Below are 11,343 nucleotides of genomic sequence, written 5' to 3' on the forward strand. Positions count from 1 at the left end.
ATACAAATGTTTGATAAACAGGAGCACTATTTATATGGGGTTACCTCACCTTGGGGCACATGGGGGGGATACACATTAAAACATGTCAGATAACTCAGATTTGAACACAGTAAATGGGTTGTGTTAATTGTGTATTTTGAAATGTCTACAATATAACACAAGCATTTATATAAAACCATATTTAATATACAACAAACTTCCACCACATAAACACATTTTATAAACATATTATAGTTCCAATTACAGATTTTCATAAAAACATTTTCATATCAAGAATCTTAATACAGAATGATTTATTTCTATGTCAAAATACATTTACAGTGTAAATTGTCTGTAGAAAAAAGATACAGAGAAATGGAGTTTGCTGGTATTTAATCCAAGAGTAGAAACTTCACTTATTTCATTATTTCATGTTCAACTTTAAAACACTGACTGAAATTATGAATCTAAAAGCTACTTTGCTGTGGTTTACCCAAAGCAGTAAAAGCAGTAAAATAGAAATAATTTGACTGGTTTTCAGGGCATCACAGGTCGGCACATAAGAGCATTTTGCTCAGGCTATTGTGGCCAGGGCTGTGAGCCATGTTTGCTTGAAAAGACACAATATGTTTAATGACTGAAAAATTTGGTTGCCCCACAAAATGAAGAGCAGAGCCCTTAAATAATTTCCTCTTTTTTCAATATATATAATACACAAAATGGGTGAAGGGAGGGGGGTCCACATTAAAAACACATAAAGATTGATCACACACTTTTATTAGTCTTTTGAACAATTGTATCAAGTTGTTCCTTTATTTGAAATCCTTTCCCAAAGGAGAAAAAAAGAAAAAGAGAGAAGAGACATTGGAGTGGACTGTTTTTCAACCCTGAGCGTTTAACACTGCATATCAAGTACTGTAGTAAAGAAGCTGGTTAAGAATGTAGCGCTAGCACAAGTGAATGATATTAATCCTCTAGGTGATCAGATTTTTACAAAAAAAAAATACATAGTTTTCAATAAATAATGCTTAACTTTACAACTTTGATACAGCAATGTCATACACTGTTTTGACACATACTAAACTCTGCATGCTATATAGTCTACTAGAAGACAAAACTCTGCCATGCATTTTTCTTTTTTTCCTAGTGCTAGAAAACACTTTTGTCCTCCAGTGCATTGCCTCAAGCAAACCTTACTCTCTTCTTTTTCTCCTTCTCACAGCAATAGGCCTGTGCACTGGCATGCAAAACCTTGAAGAAGGTCTTTCCCCCCCACCACCATCATTCAGACTTCAAAAGTACTAGACAAAAGTACTTTTCAGCATTCTTCCCCTCCCTATACCTGGAGTGGCTATGAAAACTTATTTTTCATGTGGCCTTGGAAAACCTTTTTATTATTATTTTGAAATTACACATTTTTAAAAGTGTCATGCTGAGAAAAAAACCTGCTCTAAAGACATTCCATTTACTCCACCTGTGGCCATCATGCAACATCTCACAAATGTTGTAACCATCAAAAGTCCCACACTGGTACAATAGGCCTTCAAACTAAAACAGCCCACCAGAAAGAAAGAAAGAAAGAAAGAAAGAAAGAAAGAAAGAAAGAAAGAAAGAAAGAATCACAGCATTATGTAGAGACTCCAAACTGCCAACGTTTTTAACAAGATCAAAAACCAGAAATTGCAAATGAAGTGGCAATAGCATACTAACTTTCATTCCTGGCAATACCAGGAGTTGAGGCAAATTTGGTTTCAAAGATAAGCATGAAGATAGAAAGAAAAATAAACTATGAGAATAGGAGTTCCTAGGTTAGTATTTATTACATCATCACTCTTTTCCAGAAAATAAAATTCTAGGGATGAAATCCCAGCCTTGTTGAAAAGGCTGTAGTGGGTTTGTTTTCCCTGATTTACTTAGAACATGGTGGGTGTTATATCAGTTCATTTTGATTTCTTGAATATTAACTAGAAAGCCAATTTGAATATTCCCTTTATCTTATGTCAGGGAAAATCTGGATCTGAAAATATATCCACCAAAGCAATGAGATATGATGATTTAATAAAAACAGCGAACTCTTTTTTCAAACTTCCAGGTTGTCTATGCATTCTTGAGAACCACCAATCCCATCCTGGCCATAGTGCTTTAAGAGGTTGCTTATATTCATAGAAGTCATTCCTGTGAAATTGCTGTCCATCATTTCCAAGGACATGTCGCAATAATCCTATCTTTGCACTGGCATAACTATTGGGTCTTTCTAGGAGGATCAATACCCAATTAAGGTATTACTTTTATACATGAAATATTATGGACTTTTACTTCCCTTTTTGTAAGTCACTCTACACTTTCTGCACATTTGTGCTTTATACTGAATATAAAAATAGGTTCTTTAAACTCTGTTTACTTTTAAACTCACTAAAAAACTACTTGCTTGTGAAATTCTCTTAAAAATTCACTGCATCCATGAAGGGTGGGTAAAAATCAATTAGGCAGTTAATTGCTATAGGTAGTGTGTGGAAAGAAAAATCCCCACAACTTACAATGTGGTAGTAAAGAGAGAGAAAGAGAGAGTGGGATTCAAAAAACTGGTGAACTACAAAGGTAGATTAACATATGGAATTTCTCTCTAGCTCTTGTAACTACTGAAGATTTAAGGGTGGGACTGTGAGAAGAGAACTAAGTTTTCAACCTATTGGAGAATCAAGGCCCACAATTTTAAAACTTTGAAAAATACAAATCAAACTCAATGTTTTTCTAAGAAGTGCAGGATCAGGATCTTACCAGGCCATAGAATAGGAATGTGTGTCAAAAGGTGGAGATATAGAACAAAGTTCTGCTAGAGTAGACTACCAAAGACTAAATTAAGTCTATAGTGTCTGATTCTTACTTCACATTCAACAGAGATTGGTCTAACTATAAGTTTTATAACCAATTTACATTGGCATGAATGGCCATTAAAGCCTCATAGTTCAAATCACTTTCTGTAGACACTACACTAGGAAAAAGTTACCTTTTGCATGTATGGACATCTATATTTAGAGTAAATACAATTTTAAAAGACATTTTTAATCAATCTTTCTATTTAATCTGTCATATATATTGCCCTTAAAGAATTAAACATTTTTGTGAATTAGATTTTCAAACATTAGAGGAAGTAGCCAGAAGGAAAGATACAAACTGGATTTCATCTTCCAAAAAGTGTCTTTAAAAAACATCTTAGGTTGCTTTTTGAAATATTATACTATAGGTCAAGAAATGTTCATTCATCAAGAAGTTGACAATCATTTAAAACATTTTGTTTTATGCCCTGCAATTATACATATCCTCACCCACAGAGAACAAAAGTGCTGAGGAACGAGAGAGAGAGAGAGAACACACTACAGCCAAGGGGAGTTAGTGTGTCTAAAACAAACACTTTTTAAAGGAGAGTAGTCTGCAAAATGTACACTTGTACACTTACAAGGAAGAACTAAAATGTGTATTTGGAAGTAAACATGCAACATAATCCTAAGCTTGTTTACTCAGAAGTCACATCCACTGAATTCAATGATTTTGACTCCCTAGTAAGTGTGCTTAGGGTTGAAGTTCTGGAACTGGAAAGTAACTGGAAAACTCATATTGGAAAACAATATGAGGTTTCCTGACTGTAGTAGGATTGCTTTGCAGTTTCTGATAATGGGCATTTTGGCATGGATGTAAACAGAAGAAAAAAACTAAGCCTAAAGTGGCTTGACAGACTGAATAACTCTCTTCCCTAGTATAGAATAAGGGAAGTGTAGAAAAAGCTAGCCATCAAATGAATAAAATTTAAAAGCTTTCCAGACAAAATGCAAGTTCTATTTCCTTGTATATTGCACATTCACTGAAATCTTATATAGTATTGTGCAGTCTCTTCCCCAAAACTATACAAGACAAAGTTCAGACACTCCTTTGGAAAAGTTATTCCTAACCCACCCACAATGCCAACTAATGTAGATGTATATTCAGTCGTAATGTTTCACATTACGATCAATTAGATAAATTTGTATATCCACAAACTAAGGAGTAGAGACAGACACTTGCATAGCTTCTGCCATCCACCCAGTCCACCCTGTAATTTGATTGCAGTGGGTGCATAGCTTACCAAACATCTGCACACATCTGTTCCACTGACCATCATTTTCATAAACAAGGATGCACGTGAGAAAAAGGGACAGGGAGATCATCTCCATCAATGAGCTTATGATAGCTTAAAAACAAAAACAATTGGCTCAGTTTTAAATGAGTAGAGTTTGATCAACACATGTTATCACAGCTAGTCTATAAACTTGACAGTGCTCAACTCCAAGAGACCTAAAGGCTAAATTGTACATCAAAGTCTCTGCTTTGGCACTTAAAACTAATTTTAAGTCATTAAACACAATAATTTGAGACCAAAACCTCAAAATTCAAGAATATCTATTTTATTGAAGTCTATCCATAGCCAAAGGTACTTTTAGTATATTGTACTAGGTGTTGTCCTAAAACACAGTTTCTCATAAAGGCTTAACACAATGCAAGACACGAAGTTTCTAGATATGCTATATTATTTCAATCCAAGTTTTAGACAAAGCTTCCCCCCCCACCCCATTTAGGACGAATAGGTCTTTTACTAACAGTTCAATCAACTGTTAAGCTAAAAAAGAGCTCTTTCACAACTCAGATGTCAAAGATTATATTTTGATCAAATGTAACATTTTGCAGATATAAAATGTTTTATTTATGCCATACAGATGTGTATGCAGGACTCTTCATTTTCAGCCAGTCTGAAGTCGTAGAGCTGTTATTCATTCCCAAAGTCACCAACACAGCAAATTGTCCTTATAAATTACCAACAGCCCAGTTGACCATATTTAGTCAAAAGTTAGGTCCTACAGATTTTAACTTACTCATAAAGTTAAAATTTTTGGAAGTACGTCTCATTGAAAACTTTTAAGGGTGAATAAACATGGTGAGAGTTGGTGATTTTGGAAAAATCAGAAGGATAATTCACTGTATTGACAACTGTGGAAGTACTTTATTGGTGGGAATGCCTGCCACCATGTATACAGGTGAAGCTGCCTTGTTAGTCAGACCATCTAGGTCAGTGTTGTCTATGCTGCCTAGAAGCAGCTTTCTGGGCTGCTGACAGAAAGCTCCAGTCCTACCTGGAGATGCTAGGAATTTTACCAAGGCCCTTCTGTGTCCCTATACCACTGAGTTATGCCCCATCCTCAAAAAAGCTTACACTTCTGCCTAACAACATGCACATAGTAGTACCATCATTAGATTTTGTTTTCCAAAGTTTAAGACAGAAATATGATGGCATGAAGCTTAAAAAAAAAAAAATCTGCAGAAGCTCATAGATCCCCTGCTTGTGACACAGTTATGGTCCATGGTCTCATAGAAAGAGAACTGGAGCATGTCTCATTGGTAAAGCAACTCCCTGTTGCTCTGGAGCTGATGAAGCAGTGTAATAAGGCAATAGAGATGCAAATAACATTCTCTCCAGAGCAACTTTTGGGGCTACAGAGGTCCTGCCCAAGCTAATGAAGAAGAAAGGAGAGCCACTGCATGGAAGCAACTGCACTCAAAAGGTGTCTACCAGTTGTGTTCAACACATAAAACTGCATTTTTTAAAAAAAAGCACACTAAAGCGCTGGAAGTAAAACACGCTATCCAAGTTGCTTATAAGACAGACACACCCCTCGGCAGTCTGTTTAATGATAACCAACAGAAAGGCTCCTGAATGAAATGGAGCTGGGGCGGGTGGGGGTGGAAGAGAGGCCAGCTGCCTGAGTGAAAAATAAGACAAGCCATCAGCAACCCTCCTCCTGTTAAGAAGAAAAGGTGCCTCCCTTCACGCATCCAAGAGAGAGCGGAGGGAAGATGGATGCTCAGGCTGCTGTCTCCAGGCTTAGACTCATCCCCTCCCCCCCACACGCAACACGCCCTCTTCGATTCTCGGGGACCCGCGCGCTTTTCCTGCTGCTGCTCTGGAAGGGGGAGGGAGGAGGGGAACAGCCCCAGCCGTGGGATAAGCTGGCGGCGGCTGCTGGGTGAGTGTGTGGAGAACGGAAGGAGACGGGTGCCAATGGCGCGCTCACTCTTCCACACCAAAAATGGTCTCACCAAGATTCTTCTTCTTCTTCTTCTTAAGCACAAAACAAGCACACATGTCAGTTGCCTCGCGCGCCTCCCAGTCCCCCATAGCACATTTTCTTCTCGCTATGCTCATTTCAGACTATGCTCTAAATAGCCAGCACGACCCGAGAGTCCCTCCCCCGCGCGGCCAACCCCCTGCCGTCCCCCCTCAGCCGCGCGCTCCTGAGGCGGGCCGCAGCAGCAGCAGCAACATTCCAAGCGAACTCAGCGCCTGCCACACATGGTCAAGACACACCCCTCCGCACAGAGCGAACCTGATGGCGACCGAAGGCTGCGTGCAAGAGACAGCCTCCCTCCCCCCTTTTTTTTTTCCACGGCCAAGGAGAGCGCGACGCTGTTCCCTCCTCGACACACAGAAAGCGGTGAGGGAGGGAAAGAGAGATGCCCCTTCCCTAGAGAGCATCCTTTTCCAAGAGAAAGCTTGCGGGGAGGAGCTTCGGCAGGGGGGCAGTAGGAAGAACCCAGCCCCTGTAAGACTCTTGAATAAACCTCTCGCCTCGGCCGCGCGCGCACAAGCACACACACAGCCCAAGCCTGAAGGTGACCCACCCCCAAAACGGCAGCGCAAGATTACCCACCCCTAGCCGAAGCTCCAACAGTCCTCTCATTGCTGAAACGCCCTCCCTGCATAGCATCCTCTCTGGCTTGGTACCTGCCCCTCAGACACAGCCATATGCACACACAAGAGCACACCGCGCTAAAACACGTACTGAATCGAGGACCCTTCACCTCTTATCCCGCCATTTTTCTACAGCCTTGTTCAGGGTTAACCTTCCTGCATCGCCCACCCCCTTACCCAGCCCACCGCCTCTAGCTTACCTGGGGTGGGGGAATTCAAGGTGGAGGCGATGGAGTGATTAAGAGCAGATTAGAAAGTGGGAGAGGAAGCAGAAAAGGAAGGAGGTATAAAAGAATAAGATCAGCCCTTTTAAATCTATTTCACCTTAACCCTCCCTTCTCTCCCTCCCCCAGCTATGCACTTAGTCTCAGCTAAGGCTCCTCCATGGGTGAGGTTTGGCTACATGGCATCTCCACCAGCATTACTTCTACAGACACTAATAGGAATCGAGTTTCTATCAGTTCCAGCTGATTTATTAAAATTGTCAAGATACAGACTTTCAGCATTTAAAAAAAAACAGGCAATGATGTTGACAGTGCACAAGTCTGTTTTTTGCCATCGTTTGCTACAAAATACGCAGATGGTCTGTACTTTAAAGAATTATATTGCACAAAATGAGAAACTTTTTTCTTTTACTATGTGCCTTTCTTTTCCCCATTCCTTTTATTTTTTGTTTTTTAAAAAGAAGAGAGAATCCAGTTTCATACCTTCCATCTGGGCCCCCATCCACATATCACAGCGTATGAGATACATAAATTCCTACTATAGTACAGTACATATACAATCTTTTAAACTAAGATAACAGCTCTGAGGTCTATATCACCATTTTCAATAAATCTTTACCTACAAATATTGAACAAATCTGCACTATAGCTGTACAAAAAAGTGTTTGTTTCATTTTTTTTTAAACCACAAGGCCTTTAGATGCAAGGATTTTTTTAATCCTTTAAAAACCAGGACATAAACGTACCCATAACTTGCATGCTAAAAACAGAAGAAAAAATAAAAAATAAAAATAAAAGGGAAGAAGTGCCTGAAAAGTCTTACTGAAAAAACACAGCAAGAATGTTCCCTTTCACTGTACAAAAATACGCCTGAAAATATATTAATTTTTTAAAAAGACTGAGGTCTGTTATGTATCAAAAATGTTTCAATACCTTTGTGTACTGAGGTCTAGGCTGTCTGGTATTCAATCAAGGAGGTATAAGGGAACAAGTTACAAAAAAAAAGTTGGCAAGTAGAAATCACATTTGCAAAACCATAAACAATTTGATCTGAAAAGTAAACTCTGATCTTAAGTCAGTTCACAGTTTTTGTTTTTTGTATGCGTTTGTACAGTCTGCATTTTTTTTCAAGCTCCCTGCAGCTTTGTTAAGAATCGGATGCATAGAAGACATCAGTTTTCTCCCTCCAAACAAACAAAAAGTTGCAATGGTCCCTTTTACGAGGAAAAAAAATTGGAACGGTCCTTTAAAACCTCTGTCGGAGAAACAAAAATCCACAAACCCCCTTGAGTAACAGTTGTGCTGCCAAAAGACTTTTTTTTTTTGCAGACCATCTTCCAGACTTCAATCACAAGACCGACAAGCTTCAAACAGCGCCTTCTGTATCTTTTAACCCCCAGTCCCATTTGCCTTTGCTCCTTGTTGCTGTTGTTGCGATCACCAATTTTAGCGGAAAAAAATTTAAAAGACCAGAAGGAAAAAAGAAATCACAACTCCGGACTCGATTTGGAACTAATTTCAAGACTTAAAAATAAAACAAAATAATAATTAAAAAAAAAAACCCAAAGAAAAACCCAAGACATTTGATCATTAATTTACTTCACTTCAAAACTCCACCACTTTTAATCACTAGCATCATCTTTCCTTTACCGATTCCACCCCCCCCGCCCAGTCCTTTTGATCTCTCTTTCTCCGCTTGTTCGCCTGCCCGTTGCTTCCCCCCCACCCCTACTTTCTCTCGCTCTCTCAGTAAGTGAAGACCAAGTCGGAAAAGTTCGCCTCCAGCCAGTCGCCTGCGATCATTTCACTCAGCTCCGGGGTGCAGTAATCGGGGAATTCGAAGTGAGAGCCCAAGCTGCCCTCGCTGAACGAATCCAAATCCTTATCCACGAGGGAGAGGGACAGGTTCCCTGAAGCTGAGCTCACGCCCAGCTCCGAGGCGGCGTGGGTGTGCTGGGAGAAATTCAAGCTCAAATCAAACATCAGATCGTCCGCCTCTTCGCTGCTGCTGCTGGAAGAAGAGGAGGAGGAGGAGGAGGAGGTGGAGATGGACCTGGAGGAAGCCGGGGACAGGCTGGGCTGCTGGGCACTCTTGGGCATGCTCTTGAAGCCGTAGTAGAGTCTGTTGGCGTGGGCAGCGCCGCCCCTCATCTCCTCATACAGGCTCGCCCCTTCGGTGGACTCCGCCGAGGAGCTCAAGGTGGGACTGGCCGGGACTTTGGCTACGTTGTACCGCCTCAACTGCTGCTGCTGCTGTTGCTGCTGCTGGTGGTGCTCGTCGTCTTCCTCCTCCTCGTCATCCTCCTGCTTGATCCGCAGCTGCAGGTCGTCGTCGTCTTCGTCCTCCTCCTCTTCCTCGTCCAGGAAGACGCACTTGACAGTTTTGCTGCTCACTTTCAGCGCTCCGAAGTGGTGGTAATCCTCTCCCCCGTAGTCCCCCGGGTGGGGAGCCAGCTTCGTCCCGGGCTTGGGGGGAGACGAGGACGAAGATGAGGAGGACGTCGACTTCCCTTTGCTACATTTCTTACTGGAGCTTTTAGCGCTCTTGCTGCTGCCGCCGCCGCCGCCGCCGCCGTTGTTGCTGCCTCCGCCGCCGCCGGTCGCGGTGGGTGTGTTTTTCTCCGGGCTGTGGTTGGCACTGGGCTTGGCTGATGGGTCTATTTTGGGCTTTTTCCTCGGCCTGTATTTGTAATCGGGGTAATCGGCCATGTGTTTGAGGCGCAGCCTCTCCGCCTCCCGGATGAAAGGGATCTTCTCGCTGTCCTTGAGCATTTTCCACCGCTTGCCCAGGCGCTTGGAGATCTCCGCGTTGTGCATGTCCGGCGACTGCTCCATGATTTTTCTCCGCTCGATCTTAGACCACACCATGAACGCGTTCATCGGTCTCTTGATGTGGCCCGAAGCCGTTTTGCACCAGTCCGGATCGCTCTCGTCTAGCGCTACTGGGCTGCATGCCATGAACTCCCCTTCTTCCGTATCCATCGCTTCTCTGGGCAGGTTGCTCTCCGCTTCTGGACTTTCCGCTTGCTGGACCATGGTGGGGGTTTATTGTTTCTCTTGAGTTTCTTGGTAGCCTTGCGTTTGCAATGGTTGCTGTTGCCGTTTGCTTGTGTTGCTTCGGTTGTTGCTTTTTTTTTTTTTTTTTGGTCTTTTTTGTCTTGGCTCCCACCGACTGCTTGCACACCTTGGCTGGCTCAAGCGAGCGGTTGCAAGGTGAAGCCCAGAGTGCAAGCTGCTTTATCGCCCTCCTGCTCCCCCACACGCTGCTGGCCGTTTCTCCAGCAGCGGCAGAAGCAGGGCTCGCTCCGGCTCTTTCCCCTCCCCCTGCAGCAGCAGCAGCAGCAACAGCAGCCGCCCGGACCCCGAGATGTCGCTGGATCACACACTCCCCCTTCTGCAAAAGTTGCGGGTTCTCTCCGAACTAGTTATCAGGGTTTCATATGGGTGACATCACTCCCTCGGCCAGCCAATGGCGGGCCTCGAACTCCTCCCCTTGGCTCCTCCTCTCTGCCTTTATTAAGTTCCCCCACATGTATGCGGACACACCCCCTTCTCAGCGGCTCTTGGAGGGGGATGAAGTGGAAGTGGGAAGGGGGCTGGGCTTGGAGCTTAATCTTCATATTCCGGAGAGTGGGGGGTGGGGGAGAGGGAGAGAGAATGACTCGTATGGGTCATTAAAGCTGAGTTGGATTAATGATTTCACCCTCTCCTCGTTGGGCTTCTTATATAAGAACGCCTTTATAAGGTGCCTCTTTTTTTTTTCCTTTTTTTTAAACCAGACTGTGAGATAGCGGAGGTGAATCTGGTGAGATTATTCCCACATTGCCTGGTGTCACACTGGGTGAGCTCATTCTTGTAGGAACTGAATCGCGTCCTCAGGGCATCGTCTCGCTTTTCACCGAGCAGCTGTAGGTGGCGCTTTAGGACCACCGGCTCTTCCGAGAACGAGGCACCGTTTCACTTGATTTCATTCTGGGCAAGACAGAAATTATTATATACATCCTCCAGCTTGCATATTGTTTGATTTCCTTCCTCCCCCACCTGATTCAGACCTCCCATCCTGCTAGATACCGCAGCCGAGCATCGTGCTCCCTTTAGCTTCTGCTGGGTGGCGGGTCAGAAATAACGGTCTAGGGGTTGAGCCTTTGATAGGTTAATATCAGTGGCATCAATTTGAAAACAACGTTTCGGATGTTTCTCACTCCATACGGATTGCTTTTGGTCTGCAGGTCGACTTTGAAAGCTACTGCCCCTAGCAGATGCAGAAGCTGATCTTTGCTGGGAAGAGGAAGGAGATGGGGAAACTTAAACCATCTATTGTTTGCTTTTCTTAGATAATCTAATTGCCACCAACTACTTTAT

General features: G+C 42.8%; 1 protein-coding gene across 1 annotated transcript; it reads right to left on the reverse strand.

Annotated features, from left to right (window-relative positions):
* Positions 1–276: 276 nt before the first annotated feature.
* SOX11 (SRY-box transcription factor 11) lies at positions 277–10,388 on the reverse strand. Its single transcript, XM_053285885.1, has one exon. It carries the CDS (start codon positions 10,015–10,017, stop codon positions 8,728–8,730), a length of 1,290 nt encoding a protein of 429 aa, XP_053141860.1. The 5' UTR covers positions 10,018–10,388; the 3' UTR covers positions 277–8,727.
* Between the last annotated feature and the right edge of the window lie 955 nt (positions 10,389–11,343).

Source organism: Hemicordylus capensis, chromosome 1 (genome assembly GCF_027244095.1).
Source record: "Hemicordylus capensis ecotype Gifberg chromosome 1, rHemCap1.1.pri, whole genome shotgun sequence".
Taxonomy (NCBI): domain Eukaryota; kingdom Metazoa; phylum Chordata; class Lepidosauria; order Squamata; family Cordylidae; genus Hemicordylus; species Hemicordylus capensis.

Excerpts from the sequence above, each read along its gene's own strand:
- SOX11 (XM_053285885.1), bottom strand. The coding sequence starts at position 10,017 with ATGGTCCAGCAAGCGGAAAGTCCAGAAGCGGAGAGCAACCTGCCCAGA.